General features: G+C 38.2%; 1 protein-coding gene across 5 annotated transcripts in view; it reads right to left on the minus strand.

Moving 5' to 3' along the window:
* PRDM6 (PR/SET domain 6) overlaps nt 1-26,679 on the minus strand; it is a 97,690-nt gene that overhangs the window by 34,346 nt on the left and 36,665 nt on the right. For all 5 annotated transcript variants that reach the window (XM_081930614.1, XM_081930613.1, XM_081930617.1 and 2 more), the window contains one exon: nt 1,316-1,443. In XM_081930614.1, coding sequence (XP_081786740.1) covers nt 1,316-1,443 — 128 coding nt within the window. The remainder of the gene's footprint in view (nt 1-1,315; nt 1,444-26,679) is intronic.

The following is a 26,679-nucleotide window of genomic DNA, read 5'->3' on the forward strand; positions in this document are numbered from 1 at the left end:
TTAAAGCGTGAGGTTATTTTTTAAAAGAATAAGCTAATGTAGTAGTTTCCAAGTTGGCCATTCCTTCATACTGCTAAGAAGTCCAGTAGGGCCAAACAGTTATTTATCATTGAGAGCCCCTATATTTACGCAGCACATTTAATTAGCAGCTTTGACTGTAAATGTGAGCTCATAGTCACCTTATATATCCCAAATCAACTTCTCATGTTGGTTCCTTAGCTGACTATAGACTCTGGTCTTCTTTGCAGGCAGGTGCTATCCCACAAAATATCTGATTATCTGTGGATAAAGTTGACTGCTCCAATATTTTCAGACCAAAGTGGTAGTAACATTTGAAAGATGAATAAGCAGCATGCACTGTTTTTGGAAAACTGTGCTTTTGGCTTACCTTTTCAAGGTAAACATTGGCAGCTGGGTGAGTGGTACTATGCCTTTAAAAGCTGTACAGAAGGGACATATATTGCAGGTATCAGTCCTCCAACATCCACAGCACTCAGGAGTGGATGTCAGTTTGCAATAAGACAGCTCAGCAACACGTGTGTCTCAGAAGTCACACGTGTTGTTTTGTTGCCACTTCACTATATTCATTTTGAGAAAGCAAGTAGGAAAAGCATATTATGTGAAGCCAGTTAGCTGATGGCAAGGAGTTACTCTTACAAAGGACTATAAAAGGGAATGAGACACATTTTGGGGGTACAAATAGTTTAGTAAGGATTAGCCATGATAGCTAAATGCTAGCTCCAGTTTCTGAGAGAGTTAGTGAGGAGCAAATCAGTTGCCTTCAGACTTATGAGCTTCCTAGAAATGTATGGTGGGCCACAGTGGGAAGCAGGAAGTTAGATTAAATGAACTTTAGGTCATTTTATGTTGTTATGCTCGTGGCTTAAATGTGAATTCCTCTGTCTAAATAAGACCAGGCCAGACCTTTTTATGTAAAGCGGACAATGGACATATGCCAGAGGTATACCAAAAGAAGAAATTTATTGCAGGGGTACTGTTCTGCAAAATGGAACCAGCAGAAGACTTTGCACAACTTAGCAGAAGTACCCATTTTGAAATGCTGTACAAACCCTTGTGGTTGTAGATATCGTAATGTGTTCTACAAACAGAAGCGCATCACTGGGATTCAGTTGCCTATTCTCACAAAACCATCTTGTGCTACATCAGATAAAGCCCTCCCATTTTCAAAGGGCACATTTAGATCCAGCCCAGTAAGTTCAGCTCCTTACAGTTTTCTAAAACACATTTCTTTGGCAATGTTTTTATCACAGCAAAATAAACAGATATTCGGAGAATAAACTGAAACACACTTTACCTGTACTGGACTACGGTTAAGTTCTGCTCCCCACAGTGCCTTGCACATCGAATATACCTCATCCAGCTTGACTTACTGGGTTCCCCACCATCAATAAAGTGCTGTAGTGTCCCATCTTGGTCATATATCTGTAAAAGAGGTCAGAAGGTCAAGTAGTTAGAATGAATCATCAGCAATCATTTTCACTGCTTTGCCAGTGTTTCTGTGCGCCTGTTCCAGAAATTTATAGCAATGAGATTTCACAGCTTATTGATGCTTTTAGAAACCCAAACGGAACAAAGAACAAAATATTTTTAGTGATGGAAGTTTATCATGTCTCTCTTATCAGGCCAATCTTTCCTATATTTAACAGACTGTTGGTATATCAAAGAGGTAACCATGTTTCCCAAAGAATATTTAACCTACTTTGACAGACCAGCCTTAAATAATGAACTGTGAGATAAACAAACATCAAGAAATCTGGATGCAAGAACTGCAGTGGAACGGCTGGACAAGGATCAACATTCTCTAAGCAAGTATTCTTCTGTTGTTGTTGTTGCACCAAAACCTCTCACTGACCAAATATTTCCCAAAAAAGTTATTTGCATAATGTTAATGGGAAAGGAATGTAAGGAACAACCATGCTGGGAGAAATGTTTGCCATTTTGTACAGAATTGCAAACCTAATTGAACATGTAAATAAAACGGACAACTTAAAAATTGAATGTCAATCTGTGCAGGAAATGCTGAATACTATACTATACTGGGTTTTCAGCCCGACTATCTGGTGGCAAAGATACTCATCCAAGGATCATTCTGTAGAAATGAACTTGACAAAAGGAGTGCTCACTGGAAGGACAGATCATGAAGCTGAGGCTCCAATACTTTGGCCACCTCATGAGAAGAGAAGACTCCCTGGAAAAGACCCTGATGTTGGGAAAGATGGAGGACACAAGGAGAAGGGGATGGCAGAGGACGAGATGGTTGGACAGTGTTCTCGAAGCTACCAGCATGAGTTTGACCAAACTGCGGGAGGCAGTGGAAGACAGGACTGCCTGGCATGCTCTGGTCCATGGGGTCACGAAGAGTCGGACACGACTAAACGACTAAACAACAACATACCTCTGTGATGGAGTAAGCATTACTAACATAGGAAGTTGTCTTATACCAAACCAGTCCATTAGTCTATCTACACATCAACCGGCATCAGCTTTCCAGAGTTTCAGGCAAAAGTCTTTTTTACTTCTATCTAGAGAACCCAGAGATTAAAGCTGGGATTTTCTGCATGCAAAGCATGTGATATTACACTGAAACCATGTTCCCAAGATTGTGGTGTGTGGGGAGCAAATCCATACTTCTAAGTTAATTATAATGAATGAAAAACAACTATTTTTAGATCCTTCATCTGTACAGGGGTTTCTTTATTTTTCTTCAAATGAAGAATGAAAGGTCTATTTAACAGTAAGTGTACTTTTTAAAATATGACATTCTTTATGGGGATAAGAGAACCACAGTTTAAAGGTTACTATATTTTTAACTAACACCTTTTCTTTTGAGCCTTGCTCTTTTACCAAGGTCAAAGAATCAAATCTTTATGAGGGTTGTGAATGTTTAATACTTTCTTTTTGTGACTCTCATGATTATTTCATGTGCTTTTGGTTCTCTAGGGAATTAGAAACAGAAGAGCTAAACAAAAAAAACAAAACCAAAGTATTCTTTAGGTCTCATTGTTCCAGTTTGGAAAAAGCTGAACATGCACTTATCCCTTAAATCAGAGAAAGTAAAGCTCCCAAACCTGTTCAGAACTGACCACACCATGCCTGTTCATTGAAAAGCTACATGTTGTGCTCAACATTAGCTCAAAAAGCAATGGTGAAGCCCCCTGATATTCAGTTGAAAAATGCCTAGAGCATTCAACAAAATGAAACTACACAGCTCTCAGCTCTTCTGTTATTTTCCTGATATAAAATACTTTAATATTATCGTGTCATCAGTAAGAAAGCTTAACTTCATACTCATATGAAGCAGGGATGAGGAGCCTGTGGCCTCCATGTTTTTGGACTAACATCACCCCCAGCTGGCCAGCTTAGCCAATAGGCAGGATGGCAGGAGTTTTAGTCCAGCAATATGAGACAAAGAGATGTGAAGGCCCAGGGGCGGGGCAAATTGGGAGAGGACCCAATATTTCCACAAGGACTCCCCCATCCCATTTTTCCAATGGAAAAACTCAAATTTTTGGAAAATACTGGAAAAAACCCTATGAATTATTTTGGTCTTTTGGAATGAAAGAAATACTTTTTACTCTCTCATAATGTGTGCTATGCTTATTATGTAAGGGGAAGAAAAGAAATATATTCAATATTTAATTTCTTATCAAACCTAAAGTTATCTAACTTTAACACCATAAAATGTATGAGATATCTCATAGTTGTTTCAGTGTTCCTGTCTGGGTTTTTCCCCCCAATCTCAGGGTAAGGTCTTATTTCTCAGGAAATGGGGTGTTCTTTAAATATACCAATTAACCATGCCAAATAGTATAAAGTTTGGGATGTATTTCAATTCTCCCCCAAAATTCCATTTACCTCCAAAACCCCGGGATAGGGAAAAGGCAGAATTTCCTTCCCCACCCCCGCCCATGGCTTCAAAATTTCCAGAAATTATAAATCTTTAGCCAAACCACACATGACATGGTAGATCCATCAAGAGATCTATCAACTTTTGATCAAAGCACTGGTAAATCAGGAAACTCGTATAGGGAGGGAAAAATTGAATATCACTTTAATCAGTGCCATTGCTTTGACCGCATCGAAGCCCCCAATGCCTGTTTTGGAGTATTTTTTTAAAAGATATCCAGTTATGGAACTTCTACATCACATGTGAATTGGACCACAGCTTATCCACAGAAAATGCTCCTTTCATTTCTGTAGAGAATCTAGTGCTAGTATAATTGTTTTAATCAGATCATGCATAAATATTGAAGGACTAACAATAAAAGCAAACACCAAACTGTAATTGGTTGACAGATGTAATTTAAATGCTTAGGCTTAAATTCTGTCTCCAATTACATGTGCTTATAACCCTTTTAAATTAACTGTGTGCAACTGAATACAGACCTGGTGCTTTCATGAGTACTGGACTACTTAATTTCAACACTTTTAAGGTTTAATGCTTTTTGAATAAATATTGTGGGTTCCAACTATATTAAAAGTTTTGCTACGCTGCTAAGTAAAACCTGTTGTTAATAGTGTACTTCAAATATTTCCAAACATTTAAAAAAATATGTTTAAAATATTTTTAATTACTATTTTATGTAAACATGACAGGCCACGATGACTGAAATGATGAGGATTGTGGGAATGAAGAAGCCTTTTATACTGAATAATCCTTTAATGTTTCTTAGAGCACATCAGATGCTATTCCACTTGAAAATTTAGAGAACTCAGTTTTATAATAGGAAATCACTTATAACTACGGATAGAACAGAAATTCAGTTCAATTCGGATTTTAGTGCAAACCTACATAATTACTGTTTGAAAAATATAAATGAACTAAAACACAGCAATTCTTCAAAAACCACGTTGATGAATTTAATGCTGTTCTCCATCCAAGCAATAAACACAAAAATGCATGTACTGGAAGTGTGCGCAAAAAATGTATATACAGTGGTACCTCAGGTTACATACGCTTCAGGTTACAGTCTCCGCTAACCCAGAAATAGTGCTTCAGGTTAAGAACTTTGCTTCAGGGCGAGAACAGAAATCGTGCTCCAGTGGGGCAGCGGCAGCAGGAGGCCCCATTAGCTAAAGTGGTGCTTCAAGTTAAGAACAGTTTCAGGTTAAGTACAGACCTCTGGAACGAATTAAGTACTTAACCCGAGGTACCACTGTATTAGCGAAAAAACTTTTAAAATCATGGTTAGGGGAAACTGTATTCCAAAAAATGTGTCTATATTAGAAAAAAATCATACTAAAACTATAATTTTATAAGGGCTTTTTGTTTTTCGAAAATGCAAAGGGTCTTTGAAACTGAGGGGGGTTACTGTTGGGGTTTTTTTGTTACATGTTATGTGTTTTTGCGTTTTTATATTGTAAACCACCCTGTGATCATCAGATGTAGGGCAGTATAGAATTTTAATAAATAGAAAACTATGTTATTATAATTCTGCGTGCAATTGCACTCTTAATTTCTTACCTTTTGTGCTAGAAAATAAAATGTAATGGATTTTGTTATCATCTAGAAATCATAAATGAATTTGATTGTGTAAGCTGACCGATCCATTACAGCTCAAAGAGCTGCAGGTTGTCAGCTGAACTGGAACAAATGGGGCAACAGTTTCAGAGTATATATCAGAACCTCCCCAACCAAAACAAATTGCTAACCACTACAAATATTTGTTTTTCAGAAATGTTTTGTTTTTAATTTACAGTGAGTTCACACAACCATTCTTTCCAGTATGGAGATCAAAACAGATCATATTAGATCTCTCCACATCTTTTTCTTTACTTTGAACAGCTTTATGGAGCTTCTAGTTTGCTCAGTAAAGCAACTATGGAGAAGGAGGTTTTTAATTCTCCCACTCCTGTGTCGTCTCCTATCTGATATAAACCAAGCAGGTTCCTGGATTTCCCCTCCTAATGGGGCTGATAACAGAACTGGGGGCGGGGGGTGGAAGGTGACAGGGAAATGGCACACAAGGAAAGAAGTATCAGTCTCCTGAATCATCCCTGTTTGGGCATTAAGTTGACTTTTTCAGTTGAAGACTAACTGTGAAATCCTATATTGGGGTGTGTGTGCATGCATGATATGCCAATTCCACAGCCCTGCTGGGTTACACCAAGATTTAGGGGTGTGTCTTTCCTTCATCTTGGAAGTTTTTGGTTTCCCTCTCATCTGCTTTAATGTGGAGACAATTAACTATATCAGCTCCAGGCTGGTATACCTAACGGAGCTGATTCTAGGATCTATCAGAGAAATGGAGGGGTTTGGGCCTCACAGATACTAGGCCTCCTCTGATCCACCCTACTCTCACTCAAAACAACTTCTCTGGGGGCTTACTACCAAGAAAAACACCTGGCGGTGAGGGACTTACAGAATTTTCTAACCTGCTCAAGCCATAGGATCTGTTGGTAGGAATTGCTTTTGTCTTTAGTTAATGGCTAACAAATGCAAGGTTGTTGCATCTGCATGTTTTCCTTTTTCCATAGGTTTAACAGGCTTTGTGGTTCACTGACTCAGTAATTCCAATCTCTGAGCAGTGAAAGATGCTCCTAGTTTAGTTTATTTATTTGAAGATGGTAATGTACCCTACATACCAGTCACAAGAGCACTTGGATGGAGTATGATGAGGCAGTTACATCCTTGTGGAAGCTGTTTCCCACTTTCATTTATCTAAACCACTGCACACTGCAAATATTAAGCTACACTAAATGAGAATATAAATACAGCTATTCTGGGTCAAACTAATGACCATCTAGCCCAGTATTCTGTCTCCACTAATGGCCAGATGCAGATGCTTCAGAAAGTTTTAACCACATCGGCTGTTAATAGAGTCCCTGTAGTATGTTACAAGTCACTTTGTTTAAAGTATTATAGTATTAGGAGCACCTTAAGCATTACGATGGATGCCCTTAGCATCTTGTGCAATAGCTGTTGATATTCTTTCAGTCGTCTAAGAAATTTTCTAGTGCTTTTTTTGAACTCCATTAAGCAATTGGCAATTGCTACTGCTGTTGAAGAGAGTTCTAGAGGTTAACTGTGCACGACATAGAAAAAAATATAAATTAAGTTCACCGTCTCTAGGGGAATTGAATATACTAAAATAGGATGATACAAAGTAGATGAACTATCCAGTAACACTACCAAGAGAAGCCTGGTAGAAGAGCCAGGTTCCAGAATATATCAAGAATGTTGCACACCAAATCCTACCAGAAAATGTATTTCAAAAGTTCTTATTCTAATATGTAGCCAACCTTCTGGGGGACACTTTCCAGTGGTGGACAGGTCTAGAAGCAAAAATAAGCAGAGCCAACTAATGTGAATTTTAGCTTTAGAATCATAGAATTGTAGAGTTGGAAGGGACCCTGAGTGTCATCTAGTCCAACCCCCTGCAATGCAGGAATATGCAGCTGTCCCATACAGGGATTGAACCTGAAACCGTGGCATCCTGCTCTAACCAACTGAGCTATTTTTACTCCCCTTTGTAAGCTAGTTTCTACACACACTCACATACCCGTCTAAATTATCTAGGCAAGCAAGAGGCATTATCAGAGTTCAAACACACATTCTAGCCAGGCAAAAACACACCAGCAGGGTGGTAAGCAGGGGTAGTGGAGGGTATGGCCTGGGGAAAGAGGTGTGGCTGGAGCCAGACAGAGAGGCCTGGAGGGCCACATTTGCTCTAGGGCTCTAAGGCTTCCCCACCCTGGCCTACATAACGCAGACTGGAGACTCTGAGATTATGGCAGCAGAATAGCGCATGTTTGTACAACATTTGCATGCAATACATAGGGTTTGCTCTGAGTTCCTAACTGCTTGCAGATAGCCTGTTCACATCATCCACTGAATAAAAGATTAGGAAGAGCAAGAGCATGCATGAGCCCATTCCCTTCCCTCCACATATTTAGCAAATGTGTGAAGAGGGCTAACAACTAGATGGTTCAGAGATTCTAAAATAAGTAGAATCACAACAGGAAGACAAATAGGCCAAAGTAAGCTCCCTAACTTTTAAAAACAACAACACATGCATATTTTTATAAGCACGGCCCTTGCATCAGGAAATGATTTAATACCAATTTCTGTCTTTACTGAAAAATTTCCATCTTTCTCTATTTCAGTATAGTCATGCATCTGATAATTAGCTACTCTCTACTGACACAAATAAGTTATACTATATCAATTCATTATACATTCATTCATTCATTACAAACACAACTGATTTCAGACTTGACTTCAACTAAGCCTTTTTTAAAAAGGGGAACTACGGCAGTCTTTGCTGCGCATCTCTTAAAGAGCAGGACAGAGGTTATTTAACAGCTTCTTACTGAGTAATCCTTCTCTGATAGTCTTACAAATATTCTCACTAGTGATTGATGCCAAAGGCAATAGCAAGGAAGTTCAGAAATCCCATAACTACTTAAATCTGATTTTTTCAAATAATATATCTCAAGTAATTCCCAGTGACAAGGACTTCCAGCAGAGAGACATAATAATCTGATTTTTTCTCTCCAATCTATACATATTTTGGTTTAATTAGGACACATTTATATGTCTGGGCTCCTTCTCTACCTGTCCTTCAACTGCTATACTACATGTGAAGATGCTACCTACAAACACCATTTAAAATCTATTGATGTCAGGAAGAAACTGCAAGTTCAGATGTGGACATGCAGGGTTACAAACCAGAGATCAGGAAGAGTAAGAGTGATCCACTGTCAAAATGCCCATCCCTAACCCCCCCCCCCACAAAAATATTTGCAAACCCACTAAAGTCTGAGATGTACTGAAAACGTCATGGCCTCAGAGCCTGCCTATTAAAGAATTTCCATTTTCCTTTCAGATGCCCTGTTTGCTCCAGTCTTCCTTCTTGCCTTAAGCATGTACACAATACAGGCACACTTTCCTCCCCATACAGAGACAGAAACCTCCCTCCCAATTGATCGGTAAACCAGAAGGAAAACAAAGCAACATTTAATTCCCACCTTCTCTGATACTTGGAAGGTGACAACTGATAATTTTCCATATGTAAAGGGTATATAAGTGCAGAACAGATTCAACAACAGGTGTCAAAACTGTGCCCCCTAAGTTAGTGCCATACAGACTATAGAAAGATTCCCTTCTCCTGGACAGTAAGCTCTTTCGTGCTTCTTCCTTCCAAATTTGTAGCTCATCACTCTGCCCCTTCCAAATTCAAGATTTCAAGACTCTGAGAAACAATTGTTTTTTGAAGTGGCCCATGCATTCTCTGCGTGTAAGGATGAAATATATAGCTGACTGCATAGACACCATACATTTAAAGCAGATGGATTCCCAAAAGAATCCTGGGAACTCAAAAGTGAGACACTGCTTTGTGTCTTCAGGTAGAAGTGAGGAGAGGGAGAGGACCCTTAAAGACTACATGAGCATTGCTTTTATTTTACTTTTACACAGCAGGTGAGTGCTTGACAGTCCAAGGGTTGTTGGCTCCACATGAGGAATACTTAAACAAAGGCCAAGGAAGAGGAGCCAGGACAAGGTTCACCTATGGTGAAGAAGGAATTCCAGCCCTCAATTGCTTCCACCTTGGCCCAAAGATAACTTGTATTTCCTGAGGCATCTCCTGTCTAAGACGTTTCAATACGGTAAGAAGGTAGCAGTTGTAAACCTCCTGAGGAAAATATACAACTTCTGACACAGTTGTGAGCTAGCTGTGGTCAACACTGATTCTGATCCATTGCACATGTGACATGTTTGTGCCTCCATCTTGCCCTTCCGCTGCTAGGGAATATGCTTCTCCTATGACTACTACAAACCTCATCTGACTGAAGGAGGACAGAGTTAATCAGAGCATTCTCACCCATGCTTGGTCCCTTTATCAGTTCACCAGTTTTGTTCAGCCTCAAAGGAAGCCTTCCTTGAAGCCCAACTCATCCCCTAGTGCCATTTTAGGAGTACATGGAGACTGAGTGGCTCAGCTTCCCTTTGCCACCAACCTATCACTGGGAAAGGTGGGCCTTTAACTTGATCAGAAGTTTGCATTATTGCTACTATAATAGTAATACTCAACATTTACATAGTGCTCAAAATGTATTAAAACAGTTAAACCATAAAATAATAACACGGTTAACAATAAAGTTAAGCCAACAGTATCTATCACTGTGGTGCAGTAGGTGGACTAAGATGAAAGAAGCTTGCCTGTGACATCCCAGAAATTTGAGACTTAAGAACTTTCCATCCAATAGCTCATGTTTATAAGCACTACAATGCAACACACTGGTGTGTACTGACCCTTCCATTTGGAGCCTGTATTGTTGTAGAGCTTATTCAAGCTGGGATCATCATGCAAATTTCAGCAGCTCATACACAGTCTGCATACAGAGGTACCAGATCACACAAATGGATCTCTATTTGAGCACAGCTTAGGGTTCACACACAAGTCCAAAGCACTCAAATGGGGACTACTGTCAACTATGAGCAGCCTGCAGATTTTCTGAACAGACTTTCTGAACTCTTTCAGAATACACTACATTGTGAAATAATTTAATTTGAAATCTTAAATGATATTATTTGGCTTGTAAATTTTGCTACGGAGTAAATTATATGAAGTATTCAGCCTAGTGAAGCCTAGATTTCTTTTGCTTTACTCTAATAATTCATGGGTGACATCCAATGGACTAAGTCCACTGTTTTCAATGGGTCTACTCTAACTGACAGGCCATGTATCCATAGCTGTGACCAGAGGAGAAATGACAGCTGGGAGAAGCTCAGAGAGAAGAAACATCACGGTGCATCTGTAGCAGCAAAATTGGACACCTTCATCTGACCCAGCAGCAATCAAACATGTCTCTTCTGTATTGGGCACCACAGCCACAGCAGGCACTGTAACTTTCCAACAGATTGACTTTATCCCCCAATGATGCACTCTTCCATTTTCTCTCAAGACGGATAGATGCCCACAACTCTAACAAACATTGGATATCTCTCAATATTTTAAGCCTCTTTTAGGCAATAGTTTTGAAGGGAGTATTCATATTTCTAGTCATCCAAGCAGTGTTCCATCAAGACAGAACTTTGGGAGATAAGTCCAGAATGAGTTGGAGGGCCTCCAAACACAGAACAGTTGGCTTACCACACTTTGAATTTAGAAGTTCAAGAAGCTAAAATTACCTAATTGTATCACTGCATCAACAGCTAAGTCATCAACGAATTGAATTATATTTCTTTCTTTATGCAAGTGTTCCAAAATGAAACACATAAAAAAAACCATTTTGAGTATTTTGAAATGGGTGAAATGCCAAGTTCCCCAGTTGATGATTAAAAGTTCAAGTAATAAAGTGTATGACAAACTATGCTTGAGATTCTCCATAAAACAAATGAGTAATGATTGTAAAAGCTAGAGCCATGTTTTCATACTGATAAATGGCCATAGTGTTTCAACAGTTCACATTCATTAGATTTTAGGACTAGAAAATCAGCATGCTAATGTTTCCATATACAGCTAACCCTTAAATATGCTTCCTGGGTTTTTTTAGAACTAAAGTTGTCATTAAAAAAGAAGTCTATGTTCCCTTAATGATGTTTACCTATGAAAGAATTTCCCGCCCTCCATCCCTTATCAATATATATTTAGGTTACATATTGCTAAGCATCATGCAAAGTTTATAAAGACTGGTGATTTTGTTTTTTTCTGAAGAATGTTAGATTAGTCCTTGCTCAAACTGCAGGAGTCCTCAAACTGCAGGAGTTTTTCAACAATTGGCCTATCTAATCTCTAAAAGTGGCAGAGGGCATCAATACAATGTAAACCATCAATCAATCCAGAGTTTTCTTCAGACATCAGAGTAAGACTTTGGGAGATTCACTTTCCATTTTTAGAATTTGGTCTGTGATTAGAATAAGTCACTGAACATTTTACTTTTTACTTGGCCAAAGTGTATACACCAGGAAAAAAGGTCTGACAGTTCATTCATTTTGCTCCATCCTGGAACCAGATGATGTTTGACTGGTGAGACCCACCCTCTTTGATCTTGTAGTCTTTTGAGAGTGCCCTACTGTGAAAAAAATGTTATCCGTCCAAATTAAAGAGAAATATTTCTGCATCCAGCTGTTAAAATGTGACATGTTTGCCATTTTTCAGTATCCTGGCTAAGTGCCACCTTTCAGGCTGTGTTTCAAATCTATGTTTTCCCCTTCTTCTCAGCAATGATGCCCACAATGTGTCCAACATCACTATATAACATCAACACGAAAAGGAAAATACAAGTAATACTTTTTATATCCATGGACTGTACTACAAATATTTACACATGTTCCTCTTGTGTGAATGCGTGTGTTAGGCTGTTAGAAAATATCTAAACCAGAAACTGTTTTGAACATTTCATGTTACATGAAATGAAATATAAGGAGTTTTTTTTATAAAAAATCATACCTAAGAAAAATGAACTGCACTTTAGTTCTGATTACAGTACCCTAACCACAAAGTGAAGCCTGTGCAGACTTCGTTTATAAATGAAACGCGTTTGGATGTTATTAAGACTGTTTCATGTGCACTTGAGTCCACATCAAAAAAATGGCTCTAGTTCAGCAGGACCCAGTTCTGTTTAAATTAAGATGAACTTCTCATGAAAGCTTGAGTAAACATTTAGGTTTAAGTAATCAAGAAAACCTGTATCTTCTCATATTTATTAAGTGCAATTTTTAGAGTTATAAAAACTCCTGTCACAAGTTGTGTATACTGTAAATTAAGGATAGGCCACATCATTACAGTGTTTTCCCATCTATTGAGGTGAAGAAGACACAACAGGTTCCAATTTCTTTTTCAGCTTTATTTGTCTCTCTTCCCTCTTGCTTTGAGGTTTACTCATATTGATCACTGCTACATAGGCCATGAGATATTCACTTTATTTCTGTCCTGTAATTTATCTTAAGAGTAATGAGAACAATTCGGAATAAATTCTCTCGTACTCATTCTTCTAATACAATGCAAAAAAACAAAATGGAATCAGGGGTGGCCTGGATATTTGACAACTGGTATTTGGAGCTATACCATCTCTGATGCTGGAGTTAGTATAACCATCATGATTGGTAGTCACTGGTTGCTTTATCCTCCATGAATTTTATACAACTGTAGAGTTGGAAGGTACCTCAAGGGTCATCGAGTTCAACCCCCTGTATGCAGGAATAATTTGTCTGATTCTCTTTAAAACTAAGCTGGTGGTGGCCATCTTCAAGAACAAATTTCAGTCACCCTGTGTGGATAAGTGCTTCTTTTTATCTGTTAAAAGACTCCCACAATTCAGAGCCCCACCTCTGCCTTATACTTAAGATTGTGGTCTTGGATAAATGACTGGTTCCAATTTAGTCTAGAACTCTGTTTCCAGCTGTGATCAACCAAATATCTCTGGAAAGCGTAAAGAAGGGCAGGAGGAAAGCACTGTTCTTCAGTTTGTCAGAAGCATATGCGACTGGGAGGTAAACATTGGAATTTAAATCATGACTGATATGAGATTATTCCATGGGCCGAGCTGGGGTGAAGAAGATCCAGCAACTTTAGAGAGTTCTAAGGAAAGGTGTGGCAGCAAGAGTAGGACTTGCTACACATACTTTTAGAAGCATCAGACATCACTAATGAATGGTTTGAGCAGTTGGAAAAACAGCATTGACCTGTTTCTATAATTGTTTTATTATCTCTACTCTTCTTTTATGTTTAACACAAATAAAGGTTTAAACAAACAGTTTAATTCAGAAATCCAATTCAGTTTGCATTTACTTTCCAAAACAATGAGAACCAAAACACAGCCAACCTTCAAAATGCTCACTTATTTAAACCTTGTGATGAGGTTTTCCAAAATGCATATATTAGAGGAAAACATCCATTTTAGTGAAAGTAACACACAACAATGTATGTTATTAGGAGAAATTGCTTCAAAAGTGTACATTAGTCAAAAGTACATACAAAATGTGTTTATTAGAAGAAATTTGCAGGAAAAGGTTGAAGAATTTTCATGAGGGTTTTTTTTTTAAAGTCACAAATTGCTGCAGAAATGTAGAGAACTGAACTTAAATCTGCAAAAATGAGAAGCTGAGAGAAAAACTGACAGATCCTTTCATCCCTAGCTATGGATATTTTTAATCTGTTTTATGTGCGCTAGACACAACACAGTAGGGGGCTCACTTGCAACAACTAGATATACAAACTGTATTTACATTCCTTTTGAATTTTAGTTTCAAATAACTTCTCATTCACGCTGAATGTGAGTCTGTACCAGATTTGTGAACCAAATCTGTTTAAATATACATATATTAAAAAAATTAGAAATGTAAAAAATTAATTAAATGTATGTTGACAAATCAGCGTTTGACTTGTTTTCTCATCTGTGTCAACCATGCAATACAGCCTAGATGACTGACTTTAATCATTTCCATGAATTTATGTTCCAAAATGATCCTCATCAATAATATAAAGACATCGCTCAGACCTTTTTTCAAGTTCACTGGATAGATATGAGACCCATCCTTTCAAATCAGATTCATAAACAAATATGGAAGAAGGTTCCCTTTTACAAGTCTACTGCTCTCGCTCTCTCCCTCCATCTCTTTTTTCAAAGACCAACAAAACAGAAATCATTCTGGTCATAAATAATGTGCCACCTCTAGTTCTTAAGTAACATTTTTATAGCTTCAAAAAGAGGGGAGGAAGCCTAGAAAAATGTCCTGGAACTTTTTTCAATAAGGAGTTGTTTAAAAAAATGGGGGAAAACCCACACCACCACACATTAAACATTTGCCCTAATGAAGTAATGGTTTTCAAGGATCTTACTTCTTTTCTGTACTGCCTACAGTTTTATTTCGTTGTTGAAATGTGTCACTTTTAAAATTATGATGTTTTCCTAAGTCTACTACATTCTCTTTCTAACCCCCTACAAAGCACATTTGGTTGTATCTGGGGCAAACTGACCTCCATTAGGTTATGAATAGCATAAATTTAACATTTGAAAGTTATTCTAGAAACACTTGTAAACTTTATTTTTGGTAGCCTTTTCAGCTTACTCCATCCAGCAAGAATAAATTAAACCTAAAGACAGCTGTCAGGATCTCAAGAGAAGGCGAGAGGATACTATGAAGAAGTCCCAGTCCCAGGGAGTCCCTGATTATTACAAGAGTCACAGCCAGCTTAGATAAGATACTGTTGGGACAGTAGCCCACTGCAGCAGCTGCTGCTACCCCCCCAGTCTATCGCTTTGGACAGCTAAAATTTGTTTAACCACAATCTAAGAGACTTGGGTGCTAATGAACAAATAGTAGATTAACATGTCATGGTTTGCCCTATTTGGAGTAGAGATGACTTCATTTCACAATAGAAATCACTTTGTTCCTTTACTAGAAAGTTTTATCATTGCTTGAATAATAATGCATCAAATTAATGTATCACAATATCTGTAGTATTCTGTATAGCTGAATACAGTCTTACCTTCGATCCCGAATGCCTTGGTACTCAGGCGTTTTGGCTCCCGAACGCCGCAAACCCAGTAGTGAGTGTTCCTGTTTGCGAAGGTTCTTTAGAACCTGAACGTCCAACGGCGCTTCTGCGGCTTCCAATTGGCTGCAGGAGCTTCCTACAGCCAATCAGAAGCCGCACTTTGGTTTCCAAATGTTTTGGAAGTCGAACAGACTTCCAGAACGGATTCCATTTGACCTCCATGGTACGACTGTATTATGTAAGCAAGTGATCTTGTAGCAATACATCTTTCCTTATCTTCAATTTTATATAAAGTATTGTAATACATTAGGGATGCGGGTGGCGCTGTGGGTTAAACCAGAGCCTAGGACTTGCCGATCAGAAGGTTGGCGGTTGGAATCCCCATGACAGGGTGAGCTCCCGTTGCTTGGTCCCAGCTCGTGACAACCTAGCAGTTTGAAAGCACTTCAAAGTGCAAGTAGATAAATAGGTACCGCTCCGGCGGAAAGGTAAATGGCGTTTCCGTGCGCTGCTCTGGTTCACCAGAAGTGGCTTAGTCATGCCAGCCGCATGACCCGGAATCTGTACGCTGGCTCCCTCAGCCAATAAAGCACGATGAGCGCTACAACCCCAGAGTCGGTCATGACTGGACCTAATGGTCAGGGGTCCCTTTACCTTTTAATCCTCTTCCCTTGTTTTATGCATTGATCAAATGGCAACAAAATGACGTAAAAGAGGATGCATAGTGGTACGCTGTAAATTATTTTGCCAAAACAACTGACCATACAATAACACATAGATGCAAGGAGTTTTAATGTTGCTAAATAAATATCAGGAATATGTTTTGTATCTCTCCCCCCCCCCCCAATACAATTATCCAAAATAAGTTTTTTTAGGGGAAACTTAAAATTACTACACAGATAGTATCTCACTCCTTTGCAATTATCAAAAATGTTTTCTTCTATATAACCTAATTGTTGGAAGAGCTGCAATAAAATGTGTACATAATATCATTTAAGATAGGAATGTCAATTGGTGCAATTTGATAGAAATAAGAAGTATTACAAAAGAAAAGTAATGTTACTGAATATTTTTGATGATACCAATGTAAATATATCGTCAAAAGAACTGGTCTTCTATATGATCTTGGCAGTCCCAATAGTAATTGCAACTCAATGGAAAACAGCCCAAAATCTAACACTGTGGGTGCTTATTACGACACCCTGGAATCTTCTAGAACCGAGAAAATGACACAAAATTTGAGATTTCAACAAGGACTAGAACCTCCAGACACTTTTTATATCATTTTGAATTATGTGACATACACAGTGAAACCACCATTTTCAAGACAACCCTCATCAGAAGCTCGGCAATCTGGAACTGTACTTGATCTGAGAATGTTCACAGTCTTTACTTGGACTCTTATTTTAACTCATGTGCAACTACTCATTCTGCATTCCAATTTTATTAGATCCTTTTTTCATCTTTTGCTGTCGTTATAATTGCCCCTCTGTTTCATGTAAATTATAAAATGAAATAATAATAATTAAACCTTTGCAAAATAATCATATTGATTTGTGGAACAAACAGGAGGAAAGCAAGAAGCCCTAAAAGATGATTCCAACAGTTAACATCTTGCCTAACATCTCAAAAACTTGCCATGATTTTGAGAGAATTTGTATAATTCCAATAAAGATATTTCTTAGCTGTGAACTCTGGATCTTTTTCTTATGGACTAACATAGCTACATTTGCTTTTCATAATATTTACATTATTGATTACTTTTCCCCACAACCTTATTTTATCTATCTTACATTTCATGACAAAAATACAATGACTCATTTTTTCATTTCTGTAGAGGGAGGACACAAATAAGGAACTCTCTTCCCTGTCCCCACAAAAAAGAAACTTCTGAAATTCAGCATCCTGTAAACCACATGCTATAGTCAGTCACCATCAGCTCAGATCCCATCCATGTATAATATACGTGAGGATTTTTTTCACAGTGTATATCAGTATATAGTTACAGTACTTACACTGAACCACATTTACTGTACCATGTTATTTTCCATTCATTTTGTGCAGAACCTTTTGGAGCCCCTTCACTATTTGTTTTCATCATTCTAAATAATTCCCTGCTGCCACTAAACCTGGCCACCCCTGCTCACCCCTGATTCTAGGCCATTTATGAACAAGTTAAGAAGCTCTAGCCCTTGGAGGATCCCACTTCTCATACAGCTTGGTGGTACACACTGCTTGGTGGTATTCCTACTTTTTCAGTTTACAAAGTCAACTAAATATGCGCTGGTACATCAAATGAAAATCTACAATGACTTTGGGTTGGAGCCAGCATAATTTGAGGGGCGAAAGCTTCCTTCCTTGCTCTTTATTTCCATGGAAAAATACTCCCCCAATACTCCACTGAATCACAGAGGATTTCATTTTACAATTCATGTGTTAAAGAAAGTGTACATAGAAGGGCTGGTACAAGTTGACTTTCCTACTTCTACCTTCCCATATCAGTCCTCTGCAAAAACTCTACCAAGGGTCAGGGGACCCCCCTGAATGGAGTAGGTGTGGCATGGGCGTTGAGGGAAAACACAAAAAAAATCAGTAGCAGCATCTTCTATAAGTGAAGCTGGAAGTTGCCTCTACCCAATTTACAGGGGTCTCCCCTTATCTCCCCCCCCTTGCCATACTACAGCCCACTCCATTTAGCAGAGTTCCTGACCTTTGGAGGAATGTTTGTAGGGGACTGATATGAAAATTCAACTTGTGCCAACCCCATATGCACACTTAAATCAGGATCTAGCCCATGACTTGTAAAATGGAAATCAAAGCTCAAGCATTCTGTAGCTGCCTTAAGAATTCTAATAATAAAAAAAAATGCTACAGGCAAAAAGAGTTTAGTGTGTCTTTCCTATATTATTGGCGAGATCGCTTTTCCAAATAGACAGATATACTCCATCATGTCATTTTGAACTTTTTCTGACCTTATTGCATAAAAAAGGCTAAAATTGGGAACAAATGTTTTGTAAGGAAAATATTTGTGACTTCAGATTTGTAAAACAGAGACTGTTTAAATTATACAAATTTATTCTAGTGGACATGTTGTATGCATCATCAAAGGTAGATATCAGACCTCATTCTACTCTTGCATATGCTGCTGTAAAACCAACTGTAATAGTTACTTTACATTAATTCTCTTTATTTATACCAGTACAAACTGACGGGAGCGTGTGGCTCACATCAACGATAGCACTGCAATCTCAGAAAACATAAAATGCTATTTGTATCTTAGTTTAAATCTGAATAACCACAGGCCATCACTTCAAATTTAGACAGCAGCAAGATTCAGAGACTGTGGTAGCCATTTTGCTATATTTGCTGATGATTCTGATGCAACAGAAATACTCATTTCAAAACCTTGCTTGTCCAGCACTTTCGAAGTAACAAAACACAACTGTTAATACAAAGAGCTGTGTAGTTTATGCAAGTATCTGCCCTCCTCCACCCTCGCCCCATATTATCTCCAATCTGATTCTAACATCTTATGTATTTGCGTTGGATTTTAACTGGCGGATGTCAGTATCATCTAGCTGAGACACTGTTTACCCCAGAGTTTTCAAAGCTGTGTGTCGCGACACGTTAGAGTGTCAGCTGCAGTGTGTAGGTGTGTCATGCTAACGCTCTCCACGCTCCTCCTGGGGCTGGAAATGGGTTAGTTTAACCTCTGGTTTGCTAGTAAAACTGAATTACTGTGTTGCAAAATGATGCATGTCTAAAATGTGTGTCACCAACATGAAAAGTTTGGAAAGCTCTGGTTTACCCCATTTATCACTGGGGTTGATTCGGCAGATGGGCGTAGGAAGATGGGTGTCCCCTCCCTGCTTCCCCACTCCATTTGCATCCCTCATGAAACTGTTTGCTCAATGAAGGAGGATGGCACTGGAGACAGAAGGAGGGTACTGTTCTTTGGTCAAACTATATGATAGCTAGAACCTTCAAACAAGCTCATGGAATGTTTACTGGTATAACCTCAGTCAATTTTGGCTGAAAAGCAGGATATAAATATGATTACATAAAAAAATTTCATTTTATTGATCTGTTTTTGTGACAGTGTTATATTTATTTGTGAAACACTTTTGTATGCCTTTTCCAAATGAAAGCATATAAATTATTTTAATAAAATACACATATATACTAGACTGAGACATCTCCCTGGAATTCATTGCCCGTACAAACTTAAAAGGATCCTGTGTCACATTTTTAAAAATGTAGCTGAGGTCTGCCACCTTAAGCCACAATTTATGTGTTAGTCAAAGTGCCGAAGTGATGTTTTTGCTTCAATAAGCCAACACAGACTCCAGCAGTGTAATCTCAAATAACACAAACATACACTTCACAAGAGCATATGTGCTGGAAAACGTATTCATTAGCCATGTGCTTTTATTTAAACCACAAATAAAACCTAAAATGTATACTATGTATATTTTAATTTCAGTTATAAGACCCTTCAAGTGTAAGCAGTGAGATACTGACACTATTTAGAACTTGTTGACAATTGTTCAACCAATACTAAAAATGTTAAAGTTACAAAAAGGGATCTGCATTTCTAAGTACTCTTGTCTTGGAAGTAAGTTCCTCTCAAAGTTGTCAAACTTACTTCCAAGTACTTGTGGTTATAACTGATCCATCACACACCAGTCCTAAATGTGTTTAACTGAAAGTTGGTTGCATCCGTCTGCCTCAGGAGACAATGGAAGAGGTGCACCTTCAGTTGGAGAGGTACAGTGCCTGCTATGGTTATAGAAAATGATATGGGAGATCTTTTGGCAGGCAACCCCGTCCTGCAGCACAGCCAGCTGAAAAGATTCTCAATGGCCATCTGAGCCTGTGTGCTCCAGCTGCTGGGGATGGCGACCGATCGCAAGGGGCCTCAACTGCCACCCACTCGGGAAAGGGGGAAACAGCCATTATCCCGCAATGGTTTGAACTTAATATTCTAACCTAGTCTTGATGGTCAGGGAAAGCTATAGTGAAAGGGAGAAACAGGGAGAATGAGCATAAGTGCATGGGCATAAGTGCCCTGCCACTACTGCAAAGAACCTTTGCATCCAAACTTTTATGTAAGAAGCCTGATTTTTTTTCATTTAAGTTACTTTTTAAACAACAGATCAAATTCATGTATTCTCTTCTTTCAGAGCTGTAAAGTTCTGTACAATGCACTGCCCCTGCCAAAAAATACATTCAAAGCCTTGCTCACGGTATCATATTATAATAATTTATTACCAAACCACAAAATACAAAGTCCAAGAAACAGTCAAAGTATGAGAAACTCATGGGAGAAATTGTTAAGTAAGGAGTGAAATCTGGTATGTGAACTCAGTTTACTGACATTATAGCAGGATTGGAACAATATTTTCCACTTAAATAAGGTAATGGAGATCTCCTGTCATGTTTCACTCCAAAACTCCACTTTGAATTTTCTGGATCTATGAGATTCACAGTATTCACTACAAGTTCATTTATGAAGTGCTGGGATTCTACCATGAGACTGGACCCAGAATAAAGTTTTAGGAACATAATACCCTGACTTGCAACTAAGGATGAATGCATCTGTCAAGTTTGATTCTTTCATTCTCATTTCTTCAGTCTTAAATTGAGTTCTCCACATTTCTACTGCAACAGTTTCTTTTTTAAAAAAAAGAAAGGAATCCTCATGAAAATTCCACATTTTAGTGTGAATTTTTCCTAATATACACATTTTTAATACAGTTTTGTACTGTAAATACAGTATTTACACATTTTCCTTAATATTGGGCAGCTTTTGTTATTTTCACTAATATACACATTCTTATGCACACTTTACCCTAATATTTCTGTATACAATTATTGGTTAAGAAACTGCATCAAAATATTAGGAAAAGGGCAAATTTGGTGTTCTAGTTTGCGTATTTGTTTGGAGAGTGTAGATTTCATAGTTTCACCTTTAAATGCAAAGAAATTTCTCCCTTATCCCTGCCCACAACACATCTTCTTGCCCAGAGTCCAGAAAACATTTATAAACATTGTTTCTCACTTTGTTTGTATCCCCTGTCCAATTCTTATTCAGAATAATGAGATTAGCTTCTAAAGTAAAACAGCAAAATTAGGCACAGATAACAGGAGATTTTCCACACCACCTTCTTTCCCTTTGATTAAAACTTTTATGGAACTTAGGTTTTTTCTAAAATTAGTTTTCTGTTTGGTTTATACATGAAATGTTTTTTTCTCTTGAGTAAAATCGTATTACTAGATTGATTAAATATCAATTTTTTAAAATATTGTGCTCCAGCGGCGCAGCAGCAGCAGGAGGCCCCATTAGCTAAAGTGGTGCTTCAGGTTAAGAACAGTTTCAGGTTAAGAACGGACCTCTGGAACGAATTAAGTACTTAACCCAAGGTACCACTGTATAGCTCAAAACCAGCTCTTTGAATTGGGCCTGGAAACCAACAGGCAGTCAGTGCAGTTGGGCCAGGATTCATGTAAAATGCTCAAACCATCTAGCCCCCAAAAGCAGCCTGTCCACTGAATTCTGCACCAGCTGAAGTTTCACCAGCTGGTGGCGCTGTGGTCTAAACCACAGAGCCTAGGGCTTGCAGATAAGAAGGTCAGCAGTTCAAATCCCCACGACGGGGTGAGCTTGGTCCTTGTTCCTGCCAACCTAGCAGTTCGAAAGCATGTCAAAGTGCAAGTAGATAAATAGGTACCACCCCGGCAGGAAGGTAAACGGTGTTTCTGTGTGCTGATCTGGTTCGCCAGAAGCGACTTAGTCATGCTGGCCACATGACCCGGAAGCTGTCTGCGGACAAACGCCGGCTCCCTCGCCAGTGAAGCGAGATGAGCGTCGCAACCCCAGAGTCGTCCACGACTGGACTTAACAGTCAGGGGTCCCTTGACCTTTACCTTTAACATCATGGCACAATGAAAATATCAGATTCTACCTGTCTGACATTACCCCGGAGGTAGCTGCAAGGGTGGCTGAGTTCCTGTTAATATTATCTCTTACAGTGGTGAATGGCACGGTTTAGCAGGAAGACACTCCAATGAAAATTTCTGTTACTATATATCTTATATGGCTGTTTCTTTGTATATGTTTTACGCTTTTTGTATATGGGTGTTTTAAGATGGTCTATATCTGTAATGCCTAATAAAGGTTTGGTGAAAGAAAGATAAGGGAAGGTATGCAAGTGACAAGGGAGAATGGAAAGTTCTTTGTGGTCCTGGGGAAACCACCCAAGTAGTTAAATCAATAACCTTCTGTTTAATATGGCTGTTTATTTTCTCTATCTGAAATGCCAATTGCCAAACATATTATAGAAATATTTTGATTGATAACTATCACAGGTTTTTGTGTCAGATCCACAGAGGTGTTTTGTTTTCTAAATAAGTATTCGGTAGGTTGCCATTCAACTGTTTTCTGAGCAGCTATTCTCCACAAATTATTTAAATGCTCTTTATTTTAAAAGCTGCCTTGACAAGTACACCATAACAATTCACCTCACCCTTGACCTGCAGTGTGTACATCATCTTGTCAACATATAAACAAACACATGATGGGTCATATTTTAATAGATTTTGTAAATATCAGGATCCAATTTATCAAGTGGTTCACCAAAGTGACAGCTGTGGCAGCTGCTGAATAATAGCTGCACAGTTCATTCACACTGTTATTTCAATGGAAATATAGTAATAAAAAGAACAATTTACTACTGCTCTAAAAATGCATTGCAATTTTTTTATTCTGATACCGGTACCAAAGGGTCAACTATTACTAGCCAAATATGTATTTACACACAACATTAACAGGGAACTTAATTCTAGGTAGAAACCTTTGGACTTGAACTGATCAATTAATTTATCCCCGCCCCCATCAAAATGTGATGTTACATAAAGGAATTTGTAAGTACAGAAATACAAGATCCACCCCTCAAAATTTCTTCAAGCTGATCTGTTACCATTTGGGTTGCACTGGTAGAATTTTGGAGAATTTACTTTTTAACATTTTAATTGCAATATTATTGATTTTAATACACATCTATTTTGCCATATTGACTTATGGATCCCAGAATTCCTCTCCCTATTAAAAACAGTTATGTATTTAATATGGAACCTATATTATTGCCATGTAACACAACTTAAATATGTTCTAAAGGGTACATATGTATTATCCGTAGAGACTGATCCCAAAATCATGGACCTTTATCACTTAACCCAAGGAGTAATCCCTTTAGCAGATAGCTGCAGAACTATCTTATCTTTCCTCTAGGCCATTAAGAGAGTTACACACATTTAAATTTACAACTCTACCATTATTTATATACTATTCCCTGTTTTAAAGTTTGGTGAGATTAGAATGTTATTTATATATAATGAGACATGGAGTGGTGGAATGTTATATATTATTGCATCAACTAGTCTTTAAAATAATGTGATAAAACGAAATCAAATTACATGTTCTTTACCATAAGGAGGCAATAAATAAATAAATTCTAGTTGATTTAAGCATTTTATCCAGGTTGTTAGATACATGCTGTGAATTCTATTACAGAGCTACAAATACCTGAAGATTGGATAAGAAAGATCTGCACAGACTTGTTTATAAAATAATTTTTGCTATACTCTAACTGATTCCACATTCTAAAATATTTCACATTTTTCATTTAAATCGTGATCAAAAGTGAGCTTGAAATTATCAAAAGCAATAGTGACATTCCAATGTGTTAATTGTTCTTAAAGCATGATCAACAAAAAACAGTCAACAACAAACTTCAAGAAATGTAATCAAGTCATTTTTTATTATGATTACTACCCTACAGTAAAGCTCTTCATAAAACTGTAAGCTCCTTCTCAGTAAAATACAATTAGGATACTGGGAAACTGACACAGTTAAGTCAAAACAAAACTGAAGCCAAAACAGGCTTCCAAGTCTTGTCTTCCTTTCTCAGTGCTCTGCCAAGTAAACCACAAGTGAGACATTATTCAGATTTGTACATAATACAGTGAGTTGTTCACATATCAAAATATGTTGCCTCTGTTTTGAAGGAGCTAAGAATAAAATAATATTTTTCCTAATTAGCTGCTGTAAATTACTAGTATCAAATGCAACATAAATGTGTGATGGGCATGTTATTTTTTGAATAAAGTCTTAGAAAATTACAAAAAAAATTAACAGGCCACACCACATTTACGTGTGCCAGGTACCTGGAAATGGGGAACACCTGGTCAACCAAGTCCTTCTGTTCCTCTGGTTCGCAAGAGCTGGAGGCAGAGATGGAACAGTTGACGAATGTGCTCTTGCATAGCTGAGCACTGCATAGCAGTTTCCCCAGATTTTAGGCAGGCATCTTTCTCAGCCCTATTTGGTCATGCCAGGGATTGAACCTGGAGTCTTCTGCATGCAAAGTAGATGTTCTACTACTGAGCCATGGCCCTTCCCCACTTAACAGCACAAGCCTATACATGCCTACTCAGAAGTAAGACCCAGTGAATTCAATGGTGCTTACTCACAGGGAAGTGGGTACAGACTGGCAGCCTATGCAGACCTTGCATAGTTTTTGGTTTTATTGTTTCCCAATATATGCACTGTTCAATGCAATGCACTTCTGCTTTTCAGTGGTAATATAAAGCTCTGTGAGAATCTGAATTAATATCTAAATCTTAAGAACTGCACAATGTATGTAAGTACTTTGAAGTGCCTAGCAGAAGTCAATGGAAATAGCTAAAGGCTCAGCACAAGGAAAGGGGCACTGGTTCTATATAAGATCAGGCCATATCCATATACTATTTATATCTTTCATGTGCAGCGGAGAAAGATAATCCTATTGATCAGAAGCTGGTACTGCCATTGATTGTTTTAAACAGTGTGGTTACTAGGACTTTGGGAATCAATTTCTTGACACAGTATCCAATTTCCAACATTCATTAATCATATGGATTTATCAAATTTAAATGGCAACTTGACCATATGTGGGTGAGTTCAGGCATATGTGCACACGGGTCACTGCCATCTATTGGACAAAATACAAAACTGTGTTGCGTATTGGATAACCATGAATTCTCTTATGGTTATTGAACAAGTCAATCACCTGCTGTATACTGAAACTCCCACTGACTTTGGTGGATCTGCCATGCAGCAAATGTAATTCCACCTGGCCCGGTGCCATAATTAGTCTTATAGCCATACCTGCATGGCTGAAGAAGAAGCAGACACTTTTATGACTGCATGTGCAAATGTTAAAGACTTCAACTATTCCTAGCACCACTCAAACAACTAAATTGCAACCCAATTTACAGCTACAACAGTAGAATTAACGTAATAATAGGGGCATCATTGCTTGCTTTAAAAGCAATGGTAGGAAAATAAAGAGGTACAAAATGGAAAGCAAAAATTAAAAGAGGATCATTAAAATTTCAGCAGAGGTGTGCCCTCAGGTCTGTACTGTGTTATTTGAAGCAAATCTCATTGGTTTCAGCTGAACTGTTCCCAATTTTCAGGAAATAGAATAGAAAGACTGAAGAACAGGGGAGGGGGACTCTATATTGGTGAGCAATGTGTTTGAGAGGTGCATTATGTATGCCAATAAATGGCAGTATAAAAAAAGTTCAACCCCTAAACTTTGTGTTAAAAGAAGATCAAATTTAATGGCAGGAACCATCTATGCTCAAATATACTCAACAAACTGCAACATGAAATCTCTATCCCAAATGTAATTATCTCCACGGTCTGCAAATGATTCATATGAGAAGGAGTAAGACAAACTTTAGGATAGCTCCTTTGGTCACAACAGCTTCTCCATTCACTTTAATGGAGGAAGAATGTGCACATGGAATTGCTCTTAGACTGAACAAGGTGCATGAAAGCCACAGAAGTATATATACTACAGGACCATATATTCAGAAAAACACACAATATCTCTGGATCAGGTTTGGACAATACATTTAAGACTGGGAAGCAAGAAAGCAATAGTGTCAACCCTTATCTGATAACAGAACTTAAGTTACTCAATTTCTATCTGATATGACAGTGTATATCTTTTTGTGACACTCATGTGGATGGCACTTACAGAAAGAGAGTCACGGGTACAAAAGCACACAGAGAGTTATGATGCTTCCAGAAGCTGAAGCTTCACAGCCTGATTCTAAACACCAGAGTCAGAGACTTCTGTGCATTACCTCCCTAAAGAATGTA

This window comes from Podarcis melisellensis, assembly GCF_964234715.1.
Source record: "Podarcis melisellensis genome assembly, chromosome: 11".
NCBI classification, from domain to species: Eukaryota; Metazoa; Chordata; class Lepidosauria; order Squamata; family Lacertidae; genus Podarcis; species Podarcis melisellensis.